This window comes from Scyliorhinus torazame, chromosome 13, assembly GCF_047496885.1.
Source record: "Scyliorhinus torazame isolate Kashiwa2021f chromosome 13, sScyTor2.1, whole genome shotgun sequence".
NCBI lineage: Eukaryota > Metazoa > Chordata > Chondrichthyes > Carcharhiniformes > Scyliorhinidae > Scyliorhinus > Scyliorhinus torazame.
Genome location: NC_092719.1, coordinates 196678756 through 196700936, shown reverse-complemented (window position 1 = coordinate 196700936; position 22181 = coordinate 196678756). Strand labels below are relative to the sequence as shown.

Here is a 22181-nt window from a genome sequence, read left to right as displayed (position 1 = left end):
CATTTGGTCCATAAGTCTTGTATGCTATGGTGTTTCAAGTGCTCATCAAAATGCTTCTTAAATGTTGAGGGTTCCTGCTTCTACCACCTTTACCACTCTACATTCAAAGCCATCGATCTTGCTGATATGCAAGCTGTCCATTGCAGTCCTGTAACTGTGTACATTTCAAGATATTATCAAGAATATACTTTCTTGCTACTGTAATATCAATTTTGACAATTATGAAAGAAATTGACAGAGTTCATCTAAGAAAGTAGTTTAATATGGCAGTGGACCATTTTTGCTTAATGAATATCAGACTTGGGGACAAATGACCAAGAATGACTATTGAAGTAAAAGGTATAAATTTGTTCAGGCAGAAATTCTAGTGTTTCCACATTCCACACAGTATAGCTGATCCACTTCAGTTTCTGGTTAATGCTAACCCTCAGGATGTTGATAGTGGGGAATTCTGCAAAGGCAATGATATTGAAAGTCAATGGAGAGATGATTAAATGATGTCTTGTTCGAGATGGTCATTGCCTGTTACTTGTGTGATGTAAATGTTACTTGCCACTTCTCAGCCCAAGCCTGAATGTTGTCCAGGTCTTTCTAATAATAATAATAATAATATTTTATTGTCACAAGTATGAGGTTACTGTGAAATGCCCCTAGTCGCCACATTCCGCCGCCTGTTCGGGTAAGCCGGTACGGGTTGAACCCGCGCTGCTGGCCTTGTTCTGCATTACAAACCAGCTGTCTAGCCCACTGAGCAAAACCGGACCTTTTATATATTTGGACATGCACTACTTCTGTATCTGAGGAGTTGCAAATGGTGCTGAACATTTGTGTATTCATCAGAGAATATTCCACTTCTGACTTTATATTGGAGGGAAGGTCATTGAAGCAGCTGAAGATGGTTCCGCCAAGGACACTGCCCTGGGTAACTCTGCAGCTATGTCCTGGGATTGAGATGATTAACCTGCAACAATGACAAACATCTTCCTCTGTGCTAGATATGACTCCAACCAGTGGACGATTCTCTCCCTGATCCCCATCGATTCTGATTTTGCTAGGGCAACTTGATGCCCCCACATGCTGTCTTTTTGTCAAGAGCAGTCACTTTCACCTCACCTCCTGTGCTCAGCTCTTTTATCTATGTTTGGACAAAGGTTGTAATGAGATCAGGAGCTGAGTGGCCCTGGCAGAACCCAGGTTATTACTGCTTAATTACTGCTTGATAGTATTGTCGACGACCCCTTCCATCATTTTGCTGATGACCAAGTGTAAACTGATGGGAAATAATTGGCCAGTTTGGATTTGTCCTGCTTTTTGTGGGCAGGACATACCTCGGCAATTTTCCTGGGTAAATGTCAGTGTTGCAGCTGTACGGAAACAGCTTGGCTAAGGGCATGGCTAGTTCTGGAGCACAAGTCTTCAGTTCTATTGCTTGAGTGTTGTCACAGACCATATCCTTTGCAGTATCCAGTACCGTCTGTTGTTTCTTGATATCATGTGGTGCAAATCAAATTGGTTGAGGACTGTGATGCTCGGGAACGTAGGAGGATGCCAAAATGATTCATCCACTTGGAAATTCTGACTGAAGATGATTTTTTTTTAATTCCCTTATGGGATGTGGGTGCCACTGGCTGGACCAGAATTTATAACTAGACCCATCGCTAGTTGCCTTGAGAAGGTGGTGGTGAACTGCCTTCTTAAAACGCTGCAGTCCCTGAGGTGTAGGTACACACACAGTGCTGTGAGATAGGGAGCTCCAGGATTTTCCCAGCAACAATGAAAGAATGGTGATATATTTTCAAGTCTGGATGGTGAATGACTTGCAGTGGGACCTCCAGGTGATGGCGTTCCTAGGTATCTGCTGCTCATCCTTCCAGATGGTAGTGGTTGTGAGTTTGGAAGCTGCTGCCTAAGGAACCTTGGTGAGTTCCTGCAGTGCATCTTGCAGATGACACACATCTTCATGATTGCATATGCTTCATGCATATTGCATATGCTTCAGCCTTGTCTTTTGCACCAACGTGCTGTGCTCCCCCACCATTGATGATGGGGTATTTGTGGAGCCTCCTCCTCTACTTACTTATTAAATTGTCTACCGTTAACGACTGGATGTGGCAGGACAGTAGAGTTTAGATCTGATCCGTTAGATGTAGGATCACTCAGATCAGTCTGTTGCATACTGACTATGCTGTTTGGCATGCAAGTAGTTATGTGTTGTACATTCACCAGGTTGAACCTCATTTTTAGGTATGTCTTGTGCTGCTCCTAGCATGGTCAGTTTTGAGCTGCTAGATCTGTCTGAACTTTATCCCATTTAGCAAGTGTAACGTGAAGTTAGGACTTCCTTGTCACATGGACTGTGTGGTGGTCACTCCTACAGATACTGTCATGGACAGGTAAGTCGATGATGTCAAAGTCATGTAGGTTCTTCCCTCTTGTTGGTTCCGTCACCACCTACTGCAGATCCAGACTAGCAGCTATGCCCTTCAGGATTCAGCCAAAGTAGTAAGTACAGGTGCTACTAAGCTACTCCTGGCCATGAACATTAAAGTCTCCTACGCAGAGTACACTCTGTGCCCTTCCCATCTTCAGTGCTTCTTCCAAGTGATGTTCAACCTGGAGGAGTACTGATTCAACAGCTAGGGGACTGGCAGTAGGTGGTTACCAGCAGGAGTTTTCTTTGACCATGTTTGACCTGATGCCATAACCTTCTGGGGTCCGGAGGCAATGTTGAGGACTCCCAAGCCAACACCTTCCCAACTGTAAACAGTTGTGTTGCTGGTGGGTTTGGTCTGCCAGTGAGACCTGTCCAGGGATGATGACAGCAATGTCTGAGACATTGTTAAGTGTCATTATGTGAGTATGACTATGTCAGGTTGTGTTAGACTAGTCTGGGACAGCTCGCCCAATCTGGCACAAACCCCAGATGTTAGTAAAGAGAACTTTGCAGGGTTGTGCCGTTGTCATTTCTGATACCTCGGTCGATGCCAGGTGGCCTATCCAGTTTCACTCTTTACTGACTTTTGATAGCATTTTGATAGAACTGAATTGCATGCTGGACCATTTTAAAGTACAAAGTTTAAGAGTGAATCACATTGCTGTGGGTTTGAAGTCACGTCAGATTTCCTTCCCTAAAGTGAGCCAGATAGGTTTTTACAACACGCGACAATGGTCACCATTACTGACAGGAGCCTTTAATACCAGATTTAGTAATTGAATTAAAATTTGTCCTGCTGCCAATGGTGGGATTTGATGCCGTGTCCATAGGGCATTATCCTGGGCCTCTGGATTACTACTCCAGTGACATTACCACTAAGCCACCACATCCCACTCGGTGTTCCTAAAAGTCATCTAACAATATTATACTTTTGGAATGTTTCAGATGGAAGACAATAGACTTAATAACATACCAATGAATGATTGCTTTTCTTCTTCAACTGCAATTCTGTAGCATCGTGGGAAGAAAGTGTCAGGATTCACCCCATTAAACCACTGGAAATTTCTGAGATTTACACAAAGTCCTGCCTGGAAAGAAATAGCAGTATTACTCACTTCAATATAATCTGACACACTTAACAAGAGGATATATAGTCTGGGACAATAAAAGTTTTACTTTGCAAAAATTCTAAGCAATTAACACACAGCAAGACATCAGTCAAACAGAACTGGGAATGTTTTATGTAATTACTAAAACTATGGGGGGAATTTTCTGCAGCCCCCACTGTGTTTTACGGCGGCAGAGGTGGCCCACTAGAGCGACTTGAGGTGGGGTCTTCCAGTTCCACCTCTGTCAATGGGATTTTCCATTGTTCACACCCTCTGCTGCCATGAAATCCACGTCGGGGAGGGTCACCGTCAGTGGGTGCGGAAATCCCGCTGGTGGGAATGGCCAGAAAATCCCACCCAATGCAACTATAATACACTTAGAAACTCTAATAGGCGTTGAGAAATGAGAATGATAATAATAATAATAATGGTGCTACATAATTTCACAGTTCCTGAAATTACACAACAGTTTCACAGCTGAAATATTTACATGCATTTCTGGTAACAAGAACTTTCACTTCACGTGAGTGCTTCAGTTAGTGTTACTGTAGCCCAAGTTTCAAGCTACCATCCATTCTGACTGGAGAAAAGCGGACTTATCTCGGAGGAAATGCATTTGACTCTGTGTTGTTCTGGAGTCGGGTTTGCACTAATTGTGAATTTGCAGCATACACGTTTAGCACTAGAAAATATTGACTGAATTTCCCTCCCACTGTCCCCTACCACCTCCCTTCCCTGCGCAAGGTGACAGCAGGAGGGGGGCATAGTATTGGCTGCCAAAACAGCAATATTGTGCCAGTTGCCTGTACATCCCACTCACCCCATGGGCATTTTATCTACAGCATGCTTGCCCACTGCTACTGGGATTTTTCCATGTCCAAACTGCTAGTGAATAGGTGAAACCTGGCAGCATTGTGGACAGGCCTGGAGTTGGGGGAGGTGGCAGAGTGGGTGGGTGCAAGGCTTCCTGTTCAGGCACCCATCAGAGGCATCCCCAAGGTACCTAATTCCCACCGACACAATTTTTATCCTCTGCCCTGTCAATCTGAGCTCCCCGGCCCATCATCAGGGCCATCAGCCGGGCGCCAGTGAGACCCAGACATACCTGAAAGTCCAGGCTCCATCAGCTCTCATATTCGGGAATGCATGCTGTCCCAGCAGTGACCACCACTCCCAGTTGGGACAAGTGGCAGTTCTTGGAGGGGGGGGGACTTCCTCTCCGATTGAGGTCTCCTGCCTCAAGCCAATTCCAAGCCGGTCAGCTTTTAGATGGTTGCGGGGCAAACTGGCAACGCGCAGGCAAACTCCACTCTGATGTTTGCACGGGGCTGGGTGGGGAGGGAACCCCTCCTCCTATGAATTCTCTCCTTCTTGAAGATGAACAAAGGTCCCACTTTCACCATAGTTAGACCCAGCTATAATGGAATTCGTAATTTTGCATAAAGAAACTGGTCAAATAATGGAGTAAATAATGGAGAGACCAGCTTGTGAAGAAGGAATTGTCATGATATTCAGGTAAACATCATAGCACATACATACTGATGGACAGATCAACGGACCAATCAACACACACACAACACCACAGCCAATCACAGGCAAGAGCATATACAGTACAAAACAGGGAACACAGCTCTTCCTGAGGATTCCTCAGGGCACAGAGCTCACAGCAAGCCACTCAGACATCCGCCATGTGCTGAGTGCCACTACAAGATAGTATTAGGAATAGGTCCACAGATTCTAGGGTTATGATTAAACCTCAGTAACCAGTTTACCACTGTAAATAAATGTTAGCAATAAAGCTGAGTTGTACCATTCGCAACCGTGTTGGTTCGTCTGTGTAGCAGAGTACCCAACACATCATAGTACCAAGAGTAACTGTGGGACCTACCTACGGATCCTCCGGAATCTGCCATCCTGCGCCATGGACACCGTCAGCACACCGCAGCCGCTACAAGTCGCTGGAAACCTCGGTGTTAATTGGAAGATGTTCAAACAGCGCTTCCAGCTCTTCCTGGAAGCCAACAAAAAGGAGAGCGCTTCGGACACCAGAAAGATCGCCATCCTCCTCTCCACGGCAGGTCAACACGCCATCCATGTCTACAACTCCCTGGTGTTCGCGGAAGGTGAGGAAAAGACCAAGTACAAGATGGTCCTTCTCAAACTCGACCAACACTTCAACGTCGAGGTCAACGAGAGTTTCGAGAGGTATCTCTTCCAGCAGCGCCTGCAGGGTAAGGATGAGCCCTTTCAATCCTTCCTTACGCATCTCTGTATCCTCGCGCAGTTCTGCGGTTACGACACCACCTCCGATTCCATGATTCGGGACCAGATCGTTTTTGGGATCACCTCGGGCACCCTACGCCAGCAGCTCTTAAAGATAAAAGGCCTCACCCTAGCCTCCGCAATCGAAGCCTGTGTCCTGCATGAAAACGCGACTAGCTGCTACTCCCAATTTCAGGCAGCCGAATCGGCGCGGCAGGGGTCCTACGCGGCTGGATCGGCGAGGCAGGCGTCCTACGAGACCGAACGGGTCCAGGCGATCGAGTTCCTCCCGGCCCGCGGCCCGGACGAGGGCGGCCATTTTGCGCGCTTTTTGAGGCCTCCCGTGTTTGTGCGCGCCAAAAAGCGACGTCGACACAGAGGGACGTGATGCGCAGGCGCGCTCGACGCAAGACCGAACTGCGCATGCGCGGTGGCCATGACGACACGACGTGCGGCAACTGCGGAGCCGCACATTTGAAGCGGCAATGTCCCGCAAGAAACCGACAATGCCTCCGCTGTGGCAAGATGGGCCACTACGCTGCCTGCTGTCGAGCAGCTCAACCTGCCAATGTTCCCCAATTCCGACAATCTCGCAGGGATGTGCGGACCATTCAGCCTCCTTACTACGAGTCGTGCCCAGACGATATCCAGACCAGTGACACAGACGACCGGGACGCCTTCCGTGTTGCGGTCATTGATGGGAACCGGATGTCTCCAGCCAGGACCCACCAGCCGTTGCAAGTGAACACTGTCAATCCGGGTGATGAATGGTGTGCCACCCTAACGGTCAACCCGAATTCGTCACCCACCTACTAGACTGGACTTATGAGCCTGTTTGTACATTGAACTCATAATACCACTGTGTTAATATGTTTCTGTTCTTCCTTGTCGTTACAGGAGTTCATTTTTGTCGTTCAACATTTCCCCGTTCTTTGTTTATGGTAAAACCTCGTTGTTATGTCGCACCCGACATCACCCCTTGTATATAGTTTAGCCCCATGTACATGCTGTAGATATTGCAAACACACACATTCAGCTGCACTCAGTACACATCTCTATTTATAACCACATAGGCACATGTTCTTGTACAAAAGGGGGTATGTCATGATATTCAGGTAAACATCATAGCACATACATACTGATGGACAGATCAACGGACCAATCAACACACACAAAACATCACAGGCAAGAGCATACACAGTACAAAACAGGGAACACGACACTTCCTGAGGATTCCAGCAGGAGACAGCTCAGGGCACAGAGCTCATAGCAAGCCACTCAGACATCCGCCATGTGCTCAGTGCCACTACAAGATAGTATTAGGAATAGGTCCACAGATTCTAGGGTTATGATCGAACCTCAGTAACCAGTTTACCACTGTAAATAAATGTTAGCAATAAAACTGAGTTGTACCATTCGCAATCGTGTTGGTTTGTCTGTGTAGCAGAGTACCCAACACATCAGGGATCAATCCCAAAAGGCAGAGCCTACCTTAGTAGTGAAAGAGCCAGCCCCAACAAAATGGTTAAAAATCTGATCTTTTTGCAGGTTCTGAGCATCAGTCCCATTTGTCCAAAGAAAAAATGTAGTTTCATTCTTCAGTAGTCGGGACTGCAATAGAAAACTAAATGTATTTCTATATTTATACCACAATACAAACACATATATTGATATTAATATATTGCACCAATTGTACTGATGCACAGTATTTTCTCTTTTTATATTCATTCCTGTGATGGGGACATCCCTGACAAAGCCAGTATGTATTGCCCTTAAGAAGGTGGGGCGGGATTCTGCAGGAATCGGCAGGGCGGGCAACTCCGGCGTGAAGGAGTGGCGTGACCCACTCCGGCGTCGGGCCGCCCCAAAGGTGCAGAATCCTCCACGCCTTCAGGGGCTAGGCCGGCGCCTGAGTGGTTTGCGCCGCGTGGGTCAGCGGGGAAAGGGCTTGGCGCCTCGCCAACCGCCGCTGAAGGGCCTCTGCCGGCCGGCGCAAATTGGCGCATGCGCGGGAGTGCCAGCGTGTGCTGGCGTCATCCCAACGCATGTGCAGGGGGGTTCATCTCTGCGTCGGCCATCGCGGAGGACTACAGCGGCCGACGCGGCAGAATAGTGCTCCACCGCACAGGCCCGCCCATGGATCGGTGGGCCCCGATTGCGGGCCAGGCCACCGTGGGGGCACCTCCCGGGGCCAGATCCCCCCCCCCCCCCACCCACCCCGAGGACCCAGGAGGCCGCCTGCGCAGCCAGGTCCCGCCGGCAGATACCTGGTGTAATATACGCCGGTGGGACTGGCTGAAAACGGGCGGCCACTCGGCCCATCGTGGGCCGGAGAATTGCCTGGGGGGGCTCGCTCTCCAGCGGCCTCCGACCGGCGTGGCGCGATTCCCGCCCCCACCAAATTCCCGGCGCCGGAGAATTCGGCAATTCAGCGGGGGGTCGGAGAATCCCGCCCGTGGTGTTCAAGCCACCTTGTGTTGACACTGCAGTCCATGTGGTGTAGGCGCATCCACAGTGCTGTTTGGGAGGGAATCCCGGGATACTATGTTAGCTGCGACTTGAATAGCCTGTGCCGCAGCTCTCACAGATCCAGATAATAGTACAGAGGACTTTACAGGGTCGACTGGTCAGATTGTGCTTTTGCCATTTACAGGGGAGGAAGTGGCATAGTGGTAATGTCACTGGCAATGCCCTGGGCACGAGGGTTTAAATTCCACCTTTGCAGGTGGTGGAATATAAATTCAATTAATAAATCTGGAATTAAAAGTTAGCCTCAGTAATGGTAACTAGGAAAGCATTGTCGATTGTTGTCAAAACCCATCTGGTTCTCTCTGACATCCTTACCTGGTCTGGCCCACGTATGACTCCAGACCTAAAACAATTTGTTGACTCTTAAGTGCTCTCTGAAATGGCCTAACGAGGCACTGCCATGAACCCTAAAAGAAATGAAACTGGATGGACCACCCAGCATCGACCTAGGCACCGGAAATGACAACAGTCCTGCTGACCTGCAAAGTGCTACTTACTAACACCTGGGGGCTTGTGCCAAAATGGGAGAGCTGTCCCACAGACTAGTCTGGCAATAGCCTGACATTATTTGTAAAGTATGATTCGGTGACCATCACGATACTTGGGCATGGTCTGTCCCACTAGCAAACCAGACCCACCAGAAATGGTGACAACAGTGGTATACAGTTGGTCGGGAGGGAGTGGCCTGGGAGTCTACAACATTGATTCCAGATCCCCTGATGTCTCAGGTCAAACATGAATGAAGATTGCTGATTAACACCGACCGCCCATTCCAGGCTGATGAATCAGTACGCCTCCATGTTCAACACTAATTGGAAGAAGCACAGAGAGTGGTATGGGCACAGAAAGTACTCTAGGAGGGGGACTTTAATGGCCCAATGGCACCACTACAAACCGGCTGGGTCCTGAAGGACATAGCTGCTAGACTGGAGCTGTGGCACCTGATGAGGGAACCAACAAGAAGGAACAACTTACTTGACCTTACTGTCACCAATTTACCTGTCGCAGATGCAGCTGACAGTATCTGTAGGAGTGACTACCGCACAGTTGTTGTGGAGACAAAGTCCCGTCTGTGGAGTGAAGACAGACTCCATCGTGTTGTTGGTATTACCACCTTGCTAAATGGGATAAATTTCAAACAAATCTAGCATCCGTGGGGCGGCGCAGTGGTTAGCACTGCTGCCTCACGGCACCGAAGACCCGGTTTCGATCCCGGCCCCATGTGGAGTTTGCACATCTCCCCGTGTCTGCGTGGGTCTCACCCCCACAACCCAAAAATGTACAGGGTAGGTGGATTGGCCACGCTAAATTGCCCCTTGATTGGAAAAAAATTATAATTGGGTACTAAATTTATTTTTTTAAATCTAGCATCCGTAAACAAAGCATCCATCAGGCGCTGTGGGTCACCAGCAGCATCAGAATTGTATTCAACCAGATTTTGTGACCTCATGGCCGAGTCCACTCTACCATTATTCTCAAGCCAGGTGATTAACCCTGTTTCAATGAAGACTGCAGGAAGGCATACTAGGAGCAGACCAGGCAAACCTAAAAATGAGGTGTCAACCTGGTAAAGCTACAAGATAAGACTACTTGTGTGCCAAACAGCATAGGCAGTAAGTAACAGACAGAGTTCAGCATCCAAATGATCAGATCTAAGCTTTGCAGTCCTGTTACATCCAGTCATGAATGGTGTTGAACAATTAAACAATCAACTGGATGGGAGGCTTCACAAATATCCCTATCCTCAATGATGAGGATATCAGTGTAAAAGACAAGTCTTAAACATTTGCAACCATCTTCAACCAGAAGTGCTGAGTGGGTGATACATCTGGCCTTCCTCCTGAGGTCCCCAGCATCACAGACTCCAGTCTTCAGCCAATTCAATTCACTCCACATGATATCAAGAAATGGCTGAAAGCACTGGTTACTGCAAACGCTATGGGCCCTGACAATATTCCGGCAATAGTACTGAAGAGCTGTGCTCAAGAACCAACTACCTAACTGTGCCTATAGTCAAGCTGTTTCAGTACAACTACAACACTGGCATCTACCCAACAATATGGAAGATTGCTGAGGTAAGTTCTGTTCACAGAAAAAGTTGGACAAATCCAACCCGGCCAAATATCGCCTCTTCAGTCTACTCTTGATCATCAGAAGGTTCTATCAATGCAACTCAGCTCTTGACCTAAATACAGCCTTGGTTCAAACTTGGAAAAAAGAGCTGAATTTGAGAGGTGGCATGAGAATGGCTGCCTAGATGTCAAGATAGCAATTGGCTGAATGTGGCAAAACTGGAGTCAATAGGAATCAAACGAAAACTCTCCACTTGCTGGAAGATGGCTTGGTTGTTGAAGGTCAACCATATCAATCTGAGTAGCTGCAGGAGTTCTCAGGGTACTGTCCTGGACCCAATCATCTTCAGCTGCTTAACCAGTCTTCCCTCTATCATTAGGTCAAAAGTGAGGATGTTTGCTGATGATTGCACAATGTTGAGCACCATTTGCAACTCCTCAGATTCTGAAGCAGATATGGCAAGATCTGGACAACATTCTGACTTGGGCTGATGAGTGGCAAGTAACATTCATGCCACACAAGCAATGACTCTCCATCAAGACAATATCTAACCATTAACCCTTCTGACATTCAACACATTACCATTGTTGAATCCCCCACTATCAAAATCCTAGGGGGTTACCATTGACAAGAAACTGAACTGGACAGGCCATATAAATACTGTAGCTACAAGAGCAGGCCAGAGACTGAGAATTCTGTAGTGACTACCGCACCTCCTGATTCGCCAGAGCCTGTCCAATATCTGGAACACAGTCAGGATAGTGATGGAATACTCTCCAAAAGCCTGGATGAGTGCAATTCCAACAACAGTCAACAAGTTGGACACCATCCAGGAAAAAACAGCCCACTTGATTGGCATCCCATCCATCACTTTCAACATTCACTCCCTCCACCACCATCTCAGAGTGACAGCAGTATGTACCATCTACAAGAAGCACTGCAATAACTTACCAAGGCTCCTTCAACAGCACCTTCCAAACCCACAACCCCTACCACCTAGAAAGACAAGGCAACCAATGCAAGGGGGAGATAAAGAGAAAATACTAGACAATCACAGCAGGTCTGGCAGCATCTGCGGCAAGGGAAGGGAGCTAACGTTTCATGCCTGGATGACTATGAACATGACTACCTTCATGTTTCCCTCCAAGCCACACATCATCCTAACTTTGAACTATATTGCTGATCCGTCACGACCACTGGATCAAAATCCTGGAACTCTCATCCTAACTGACTGTAGATTTACCTGCACCACATAGACTACTGCGATTCAAGAAGGCGGCTCACTAGCACCTTCTCAAGGTCAATTAGTGATGGGCAATAAATGTTGGCCTAGCCAGTGATGACCAAATCCTGTAAAAGAATACATTTTTAAAAGTGCTTAAATCAATGTCGGGTGTTCAAACTGGTTTTGTTCTTTTTTTGATTTTTCTGTCGTGGTTTAGAAAAACGGAATGGCCTGCAAGGTAATTTCACAGGACAGTTAAGAGTTGCATGTAGGCCAGACCATGTAAAGAGGCCAATTTCCTTCGCTGAAGTACATTAGGAGCATAGAATCACTACAGTGCAGATAGGTGCCATTCAGCCCATTGAGTCTGCACCAACCCTCTGAAAGATCACCCTACCTAGGCCTATGCCCCCACCCTACACCCACCTAACCTTTTTGACACTAAGGGGTAATTTAGCATGGCTAACCTGCACATAGAACCATAGAAAAGTTACAGCACAGAAGGAAGCCATTTGGCCCATCTTGTCCATACCAGCCCAAGGACAGACAAGTACACTTTCAAATCCCACCTTCCTGCACCCAGTCCATAACCCTGTAGCTTACAGCATTTAAGGTGCAGATCTAGGTACTTTTTAAAAAGAGTTTAGAGTCTCTGCCTCCACTACCAACTCTGGCAGCAAATTCCAGACTCATATTACCCTCTACGTAAAAATGTTTTTCCTCATGTCCCCTCTACACCTTCTGCCACTTATCTTGAATCTATGTTCCTTGGAGAACTCTCCACCAAGGGAAACAATTTCACCCTGCCCACTCTATCTCTTCCCCTCATAATTTTGTACACATCTTTGGACTGTGGGAGCAAACCGGAGTACCCGGAGGAAACCCACGCAGACACGGGAAAAGCATGCAAACTCCACACAGGCACTCAAGGTCGGAATCAAACCCGTGCCCCTGGCACTGTGAGGCATCAGTGGTAACCACTGTGCCACCCTATTAATGAACCAGATGTATTTTTATGATAATCTGTTACTTTCATGATCATCATGACTGACATTAGCTATCTATTTCAGATTTATTAATTTATTGAATTTAATTTCCCACTTCCGGGGTTGCATTTGAACACTTATCTCCAGGGCATTAGTCCAGGCCTCTGGATTACTGGGACAGTCACATTACGAATATGCCACTGTTTCCATTTTAAATCATCACATATTGGTAACACATGCATTTCTGCCATTCATTGTTTCTTTCTGCTTAAAAGCAGAATCATAGAATAGTGCAGTCTAAAATCAGGCCATTTGGTTCATCAAATTCACAGCAGTGTTTTTCTCCACAAGTCACCTTGTCGAATCCCTATACACTTGGCTCTTCTTATTTTTTTGAAAGTGACTATTTTATTTCTTTTGGGAAACAAATCATGGATTTTGCTTCAGTAACTGTTTGTGGCAGAGGTTTCCATATTCTAAACGCACACTATACAAGAAATTTGTTTTGACCTTGCAATATCATTTTTGTGATTATCTCAAAATTGTGTCCTTTTCGTACTATCTTGCCAATCTATCATTTTAACTTTATCATAAACTTTGATAATCTGGAAGGAATGTCATCCTGTGAAAAAAAATCTTAACTTCTTGAGTCTTTTTATAACTGTCACCTCTCAATTTAGTCTTTAAAATCCTGTCTACAGTTGGTTGCAATTTTCCCAGGAGAGCAGAATAATCTGAGGAACTGGATATTAACTGGTTAATATGCAACTGCTCTGATAATATTTCCCCCATTTACCTCCAGATGCAGCATTTGGATGCCCCAAGCTCCATGTACTATCTTACCCCAAGGTATCCCAATGTTATTGAGATGCAACGTAGCATTGCCACAAAGGTTTCAATCCCACTATCAACCAAGCTAAATTGATAACCAATGTCCCATTAGTTGAGGTACCAACTTGCCATTTTAGTATCTCTGAGATGGATAGCTCCACTGATACATAGTATGCTTCTGCTGGCCAATTCCAACCAAGGTCACGCAGGGCACACCCATTGGGTTTAACCACATGACCTCCTTGTTGCCATTAAAACTGCACTAACTGGTCTGCTCATCCTGAGATTGATCATTAAGCTATAAGCCTTTAAAATTAATATAAAGCCCATTGTCCTCGAACCTGAGGATGACAGTAATGTTAGCAAGATTAATATCTATACAACACTAACCGTGATGTTATAGATGTTATCTGGGTCATCAGAGTGGTCTTTCTCATCGCCCTGTTTCTCTGTGATGTAAAACAAAACAATTACAGCTAAATGTAAATCTCATTTAAGCTCTATTTGCATCAGCCTAAAATATGGAACATTTCAAATGTTGATCGCTCTGCAGTCTAAGCTTAAACACTTGACATACAAGGGGCTGAATTTTACTGCCACGGTTGACATTCCCAGCACCCAACTACCCAACCATGTTGCACTTTCATCAGCAATGGAGGAGATATCAAGAGGCCACCCACTCATAGGCCAACTGAGGTTCTTAAATGGTCAATTAATGATCATTTAGTGGCCTCTTCCTGTTGCTCAGATTTAACTTCCAGTGGGAGAGGGATATACCAAGTGTGCTTTCAAGTCTCAGGCTGGTGGGATGTTAAGATGGGGGTAACCTTCTTTTCAGGCTCCCTGTGCCCATTAGTTGCCCCCTGCCTAAGATCTTTCCAGTGTCTCCCCTCTCCACCCACTCCTTCCTTCCCTTCCCCCCTTCTCCACCCACTCCTTCCTCCCCCCCCCCCCCCCCCCTCCACCCACTCCTTCCTTCCCCCTCCCTCCCCCCCTCTCCACCCACTCCTTCCTCCCCCCCCCCCCCCTTTGGTTACGTCCCCAGGGCCTGCTAGCCTGGGACTGGCAACACGTACATCCACCCCACTGTCCACCCTCCCTAACACCAAAATTACCTCTGCATTTGACTCCATCAATGATCATTATTGGGAACTAGCTCCCAGTGGCTTTGCTGGGGCCTGAGAGCTGCTGGCCATCTGATTGGCTGGATGCTCCTGGAGGCTAAATTAATCCTCCCTTGATACAGCGGGAGGCCTGAATCAAGCCAATTAATAGTCCCGGTGCCAAAATTGACAAGTGGGTTTGGGCTTTCCTACAACTTTTATAGTACATAGAACACAGAACAGTACAGCACAGTGCAGGCCTTTCAGCCCACGATGTTGTGCCGACCATTTATCCTAATCTAAGATCAACCTAACCTACACCCCTTCAATTTACTGCTGTCCATGTGCCTGTCTAAGAGTCGCTTAAATGTCCCTAATGACTCTGACTCCACGACCTCTGCTGGCAGTGCATTCCACACACCCACCACTCTCTGTGTAAAGAAGAGACATGGAGGGGACGGGCCCCTTTATCCCCAGCCTGGGGTATTAACGTTCAAATAATTTGAAGACTGTTCGTGTGAACCTTATTTCATGCCATGCAAAGTGGTACAATTTTCCTCAAAGTCATGAATGCTTATTCGGGAAAGTCACAAATTCCACTAATGGTTTGGTGAATTTGTCCATACAGCCCAGGAAAATTCCAGCTTTGATCCCTGGTTTGTAATCGATGAGCTGATCTCAGTTAAAGTTGCCTAGCTCAGTACCCCCGAGGTGGAATGGGCTCCTGATCACAATTTTGGTTAGAAATTAGTGCAGTAGTTTTTTTAAAAATTCATTCATGGAACGTGGGCATCGTTGACTAGACCAGCATTTATTTCCAATCCCTAATTGCCCTTGGAAAGGTGACGATGAGTTACCTTCTTGAACTGTGGTGTAGATACGCCCATAGTCCTGTTAGGGAGGGAATTCCAGCATTTGACCCAGCAACAGTGAAGGAACAGTGATATATTTCCAAGTCAGGATGGTGAGTGCCTTGGAGGGGAACTCCCAGGTGATGGTGTTCCCATGTGTCTGCTGCCCGTGTCCTTCTAGATGGTAGAAGATGTGGGTTGGGTAGGTGCTGCCGAAGGACTCGTGTAGATGGTACACACTGCTTCTACTGTGCATTCGCGATGGAGGGAGTGAATGTATGTGGTTGGGGTGCCAATTAATTTTTTTTTTTTTTTTTTTATTTTTTTTTTTTATAAATGTTTTATTGAAATTTTTTTCCCAAACAACAATTTTTCCCCTCTTACAAAGCAAACGCAACAATAACAATACAGAAATTTTAAACAATACACAAGTAACAAAACCCCTTTATCTTTGACCTAAACTAAACCCCCCCTCCCCCCCCCCCCCCTCCCCCTGGGTTGCTGCTGCTGGTCATCTGTCTTCCCTCTAACGTTCCCCTAGGTAGTCGAGAAATGGCTGCCACCGCCTGGTGAACCCTTGAGCCGATCCTCTCAGGGCAAACTTTATCTGCTCCAGTTTAATGAACCCCGCCATATCATTTACCCAGGCCTCCAGTCCGGGGGGTTTCGCCTCCTTCCACATGAGTAGGATCCTGCGCCGGGCTACTAGGGACGCAAAGGCCACAACGTCGGCCTCTTTCGCCTCCTGCACTCCCGGCTCTTCCGCAACTCCAAATAGAGCTAACCCCCAGCCTGGTTTGACCCGGGCCTTCACCACCCGCGAAATCACTCCCGTCACTCCCTTCCAATACCCTTCCAGTGCCGGGCATGCCCAAAACATATGTGCGTGGTTTGCCGGGCTCCCGCCACACCTCCCACATTTGTCCTCCACTCCAAAGAACCTGCTCAATCTTGCTCCCGTTATGTGTGCTCTATGTAGCACCTTAAATTGAATCAGGCTAAGCCTGGCGCATGAGGAAGAGGAATTTACCCTGCTTAGGGCATCAGCCCACATACCCTCCTCTATCTCCTCCCCTAGTTCTTCTTCCCACTTTCCTTTTAGTTCGCCCACCGACTCCTCCCCCTCTTCCCTCATCTCTCGGTAAATCTCTGACACCTTGCCCTCTCCGACCCACACCCCTGAAAGCACCCTGTCCTGTATCCCCTGTGTCGGGAGCAATGGAAATTCCCTCACCTGTTGTCTAGTAAATGCCCTCACCTGCATATATCTCAAGAAATTTCCCCGGGGCAACTTATACTTTTCCTCCAATGCTCCCAAGCTCGCAAAAGTCCCATCTATAAATAAATCTCCCACCCTCCTAATTCCCAACTGGAACCAGCTCTGAAATCCTCCATCCATTCTTCCTGGGGCGAACCTATGGTTGTTCCTGATTGGGGACCCCACCAGGGCTCCCCGCACCCCTCTCTGTCGCCTCCACTGTCCCCAGATATTCAACGTTGCCGCCACCACCGGGTTCGTGGTAAACTTTTTAGGTGAGATCGGTAGCGGCGCCGTCACCAGCGCCTCTAAACTCGTCCCTTTACAGGACTTTCTCTCCAGTCTTTCCCACGCCGCTCCCTCACCCTCCATCATCCATTTACGTATCATTGCCACATTGGCGGCCCAATAGTAATCGCCCAAGTTCGGTAGTGCCAATCCTCCTCTGTCCCTACTACGCTGAAGGAACCCCCTCCTTACTCTCGGAACTTTCCCTGCCCACACGAAGCTCGTGATGCTCCTGTCTATTTTATTAAAAAAGGTCTTAGTGATTAGTATAGGGAGACATTGAAATACAAATAAGAACCTCGGGAGGACCATCATCTTAATTGCTTGCACCCTGCCCGCCAGCGATAGAGGCTGCATGTCCCACCTCTTGAAGTCCTCCTCCATTTGTTCTACCAACCGTGTCAGATTAAGTCTGTGCAAGGTTCCCCAGCTCCTAGCGATCTGAATCCCCAGGTATCGGAAGTTTCTTTCCACTTTCCTTAGAGGCAAGCCTTCTATCTCTCTACTCTGATCCCCTGGATGTATCACAAATAATTCACTCTTTCCCATGTTTAGCCTATACCCCGAGAAATCCCCGAACCCCCTCAAAATTCGCATAACCTCTATCATTCCCCCCGCTGGGTCCGACACGTATAACAATAGGTCATCCGCATATAACGAGACTCGGTGTTCTTCTCCCCCTCTAATCACCCCTCTCCATTTCCTGGAGTCTCTCAACGCCATGGCCAGAGGTTCAATTGCCAACGCGAACAACAATGGAGACAGCGGGCATCCCTGTCTTGTTCCCCTATATAGTCGGAAATACTCCGATCTATGTCGACCTGTAACTACGCTTGCCGTTGGAGCCCCATAAAGAAGTCTAACCCAGCTAATAAACCCGTTCCCAAACCCAAACCTCCTTAACACTTCCCATAAATACTCCCACTCCACCCTATCAAATGCCTTCTCTGCGTCCATTGCCGCCACTATCTCTGCCTCCCCCTCCACTGGGGGCATCATTATCACCCCTAATAGTCGTCGCACGTTAACATTCAGTTGTCTCCCTTTTACGAACCCTGTCTGATCTTCGTGCACCACCCCCGGGACACAGTCCTCTATCCTCGATGCCAGTACCTTTGCCAACAATTTGGCGTCCACGTTCAACAATGAAATGGGTCTATAGGACCCGCACTGCAACGGATCTTTATCCCTCTTCAAAATTAACGATATCGTCGCCTCCGACATCGTCGGGGGTAGAGTCCCCCCTTTCCTGGCCTCATTGAACGTCCTCACCATCAACGGGGCCAACAAGTCCACATATTTTCTGTAATACTCCACCGGGAACCCGTCTGGTCCTGGGGCCTTCCCTGCTTGCATGCTTCCCAGTCCCTTAATAACCTCGTCCACCCCAATCGGTGCCCCCAGGCCTACCACCCCCCGCTCCTCCACTTTCGGGAACCTCAATTGGTCCAGGAACTGCCGCATCCCCTCCTCTCCCTCTGGGGGTTGAGACCTATACAGTTCCTCATAGAAGGTCTTGAACACCTCATTTATCTTTCCTGCCCTTCGCACCGTGTCTCCCCTTTCGTCTCTAATTCCTCCTATTTCCCTCGCTGCTGCCCTCTTTCGCAATTGATGAGCCAACAGGCGACTCGCCTTTTCCCCATATTCAAACCTCCTCCCCTGTGCCTTCCTCCACAGTACCTCCGCCTTTCTGGTGGTCAGAAGGTCAAATTCCGTCTGGAGTCGTCTCCTCTCCCTGTACAATTCCTCCTCCGGGGTCTCTGCAAATTCCCTATCCACCCTTAAAATCTCCCCCAGTAATCTTTCCCTTTCCTTGGCCTCTGTTTTCCTTTTGTGGGCCCCAATGGAGATCAGCTCTCCTCTGACCACCGCTTTTAGTGCTTCCCATACCACTCCCACAGGGACCTCGCCGTCGTCATTGACCTCCAGGTATCTCTCAATACACCCCCGCACTCTTGCACACACTCCCTCATCCGCCATCAGTCCCACATCTAATCGCCAGAGTGTTCTCTGCTCCCTTTCCTCTCCTAATTCCAGGTCCACCCAATGTGGGGCATGATCCGAAACCGCTATGGCTGAGTACTCAGCTTCTTCCACCCTAGAGATCAACGACCTTCCCAAAACAAAAAAATCTATCCGGGAGTACACTTTATGGACATGGGAGAAGAAGGAATACTCCCTAGCCCTAGGTCTAAGAAATCGCCATGGATCCACTCCCCCCATTTGGTCCATAAACCCCTTAAGTACCTTGGCCGCTGCCGGCCTTCTTCCGGTCCTTGAGCTGGATCTATCTAGCCCCGGGTCCAGTTGGGGTGCCAATTAAGCAGACTGCATTTGAAAATGAAAATTGAAATGAAAATCACTTATTGTCACAAGGAGGCTTCAGATGAAGTTACTGTGAAAAGCTATATTCTGGCGCCTGTTCGGGGAGGCTGGTACGGGAATTGAACCGTGCTGCTGGCCTGCCTTGGTCTGCTTTCAAAGCCAGCGATTTAGCCCTGTGCTAAACAACCCCTGTTTATATTTCCCTGGATAATGTCAAGCTTCTTCTTGAGTGTTGTTGGAGCTGTACTCATCCAGGCAAGTGGAGATTAGCGATCACATTATCGGCTTGTGCCTTGTAGATGGCTGCGTGTGTCTGTCGGGGGATAAGTGGCTTCCCTCCCGACAGGGAATCAGATACTGACTTCATCTCTTTCGGTGCAACCAACTCGTGCCATCAAGCGGAAAGAGTACAGCACATGCACGGGAATTGTGTGCGACCTTTGATTTCTCCTTTTTTATTTGGAGGACGGAGGGAGATTGGGGTACTGTCAGGAGGTGAGTTACTCACCACAGGATTCAGAACCATTCGACTGCTTTTGTAGCCATAGTATTATATGGCTAGTCAAGTTCAGTTTCTTGTCAATGAATCCCAGAATGTTGATAGTGGGGGATTCAGCAATGGTTAGATTATTTCTTGTTGGAGATGGTCATTGCCTGCCACTTGCGTTAATATTACATGCCACTTGTCAGCTGAAGCCTAGATATTGTCAAGGTCTTGATTCATTTGGATGTGGATGGCTTCAGTATCTGAGGAGTCACAAATGGTGCTGGAAATTGTGCAATCTTCAGTGAACGTCCTCACTTCTGACCTTATGATGGAAGGAAGGTCATTGGTGAAGCAGCTGAAGATGGTTAGGCCGAGGACACTACTGTGAAGAACTCCTACAATGGTGTTCTGGAACTGAGATGATTGACCTCCAACAACAAAAATTGTGCCTAGCATGACTCCAACCAGTGGAGAGATTTCCCCCTGATTCCCATTGACTCCAATTTTGCTTGGGCGCCTTTATGCCATACTCATAAAATGCTGCCTTGATGACAAGGGCAGTCACTCTTCACCACATCTCTGGAGTTCAGGTCTTTTGTCCATGTTTGAATCAAGGCTGTAATGAAGTCAGGAGCTGAGTGATGCTGGCAGAACCCAAACTGAGCATCAGTGAGCAGGTTATTGCTAAGCAAGTGCTGTTTTATAGCACCGTTGATGACCCCTTCCAATATTTTTGTTTAAATGCATTTTTACAGGATGTGGGCTTCGCTGGCAAGGCCAGCATTTATTGCCCATCCCGGGTTGCCCTTCAGAAGGTGGTGGTGACCTGCCTGCTTGAACCGCTGCAGTCCCTGAGGTGTGGTTAAACCACAGTGCTATTAGGGAGGGAACTTCAGAATTTGTGAGGGTTTCCTCCAGGTGCTCCGGTTTCCTCCCACAGTCCAAAGATGTGCAGGTTAGGTGGATTGGCCATGCTAAATTATCCCTCAGTGTCCAGGGATGTGTAAGTTAGATGAAAGTGTTATGGGTCAGGGTTTAGAGAATCCCAAAGTGTATCATGGAGTTCACCTGACCCACAACTTTTAATAGATTGTGGTATGGGGAGCACACAGCTCACTCTACAGGTATGGTATGGCAGAAAATGGACCAGTGGTTTTTAAAACAAAACAATGTTTATTCTATGAACTCAAGTTAACCTTTTTAAAACAAATAGTGAATATCTTAGCAACCAGTAAATCAAATACACCCCCCCAAAGAATACAACACTAAGTAACCTGTATGCTCTCCTTTTAACATCCAAAAGGCTTAACAAACCTTTAAACAGGAGCACATTAGGGTTTACATTCAAGACTGAAAACATTTATAATTCTTCTGAATTCACCAAATGATTAAGAGATAGTCCTTCATGGCAGAGATCAACAGCAGTGCAGCTCACAGACACACCCAAGCTTTCTCAAACTGAAACTAAAAAAGCAGAAGTGGAGCTCAGCTCCACCCACACTGTGACATCACTCCAGTAACATGAGCAGCTCCATTTCTTAAAGGTACATTTTGTAAACACTCATTTTTTAAAGGGTACTCTCACATGACAAAAGAGTTATAGGAATTTGGGGGGGAAGTGGGCTTGGGTGGAGTATTCTTTCAGAGGGTCAGTGCAGACTCGATGGGCCAAATGGCCCCCTACTGCACTGTAGGGATTCTATGATTCTACGATTTTGACCCAGTGACAGTGAAGAAGAAGCGATAGTCAGGATGGTGAGAGACTTGAAGAGAAACCTGCAGCTGGAGGTATTCCCAGGTTTTTGCTGTCCTTGTCCTTCTAGAGAGCCATACTTAGCAACCAATAAATCAAATACACCCTCCTAAGTAATCTGTAAACTGTCCTTTTTAACACCCAGAAGACTTAACAAACCTTTAAACAGAAGCACATCAGGGTTTACATTCACTACGGAGAACATTTATAATTGTGAATTCACCAAATGATCCAGAGATAGCCTTTCATGGCAGAGAGCTCAACAGTACAGCTGCTTTGTCTGACTTCAGCTGCAATACACTGAAAAACTAAACCAAAAAGACACAGACACACCCAAGCTTTTCTCAAAGTTAAACTAAAAAGCAGAACCAGAGCTCAGCTCCACCCACACTCTGACATCACTGCAGTAACATGAGCAGCCAAACATTTCTTAAAGTGACATTCTCATGACACGTTGCACTAATGAAGTAAAGAGGGAGGGGTGTTAAGTACCTGTGAATACATTCCTGCTAGTTATGCGTTATGTGATGTGTGGTGACATTAGCAGACTGTTTACGCAGGCTTTGAGCAGATCACCAACTTGATTGTCTGAGCAACACCCTGAGTGAACCTCTCATCGTGTTTTACAAGAATCCAGAGTGTGGGCGCCTCCATACTGTTTCTC

General features: G+C 47.3%; 1 protein-coding gene across 3 annotated transcripts in view; it reads right to left on the bottom strand.

The window, feature by feature from the left end:
- The window catches only part of LOC140388491 (uncharacterized), a 150627-nt gene that overhangs the window by 59634 nt on the left and 68812 nt on the right, over positions 1-22181 (bottom strand). For all 3 annotated transcript variants that reach the window (XM_072472770.1, XM_072472769.1, XM_072472767.1), the window contains 3 exons: positions 13840-13898; positions 7297-7416; positions 3408-3522 (listed from right to left, as the gene is read on the bottom strand). In XM_072472770.1, the coding sequence (XP_072328871.1) occupies positions 3408-3522; positions 7297-7416; positions 13840-13898 (294 nt within the window). The remainder of the gene's footprint in view (positions 1-3407; positions 3523-7296; positions 7417-13839; positions 13899-22181) is intronic.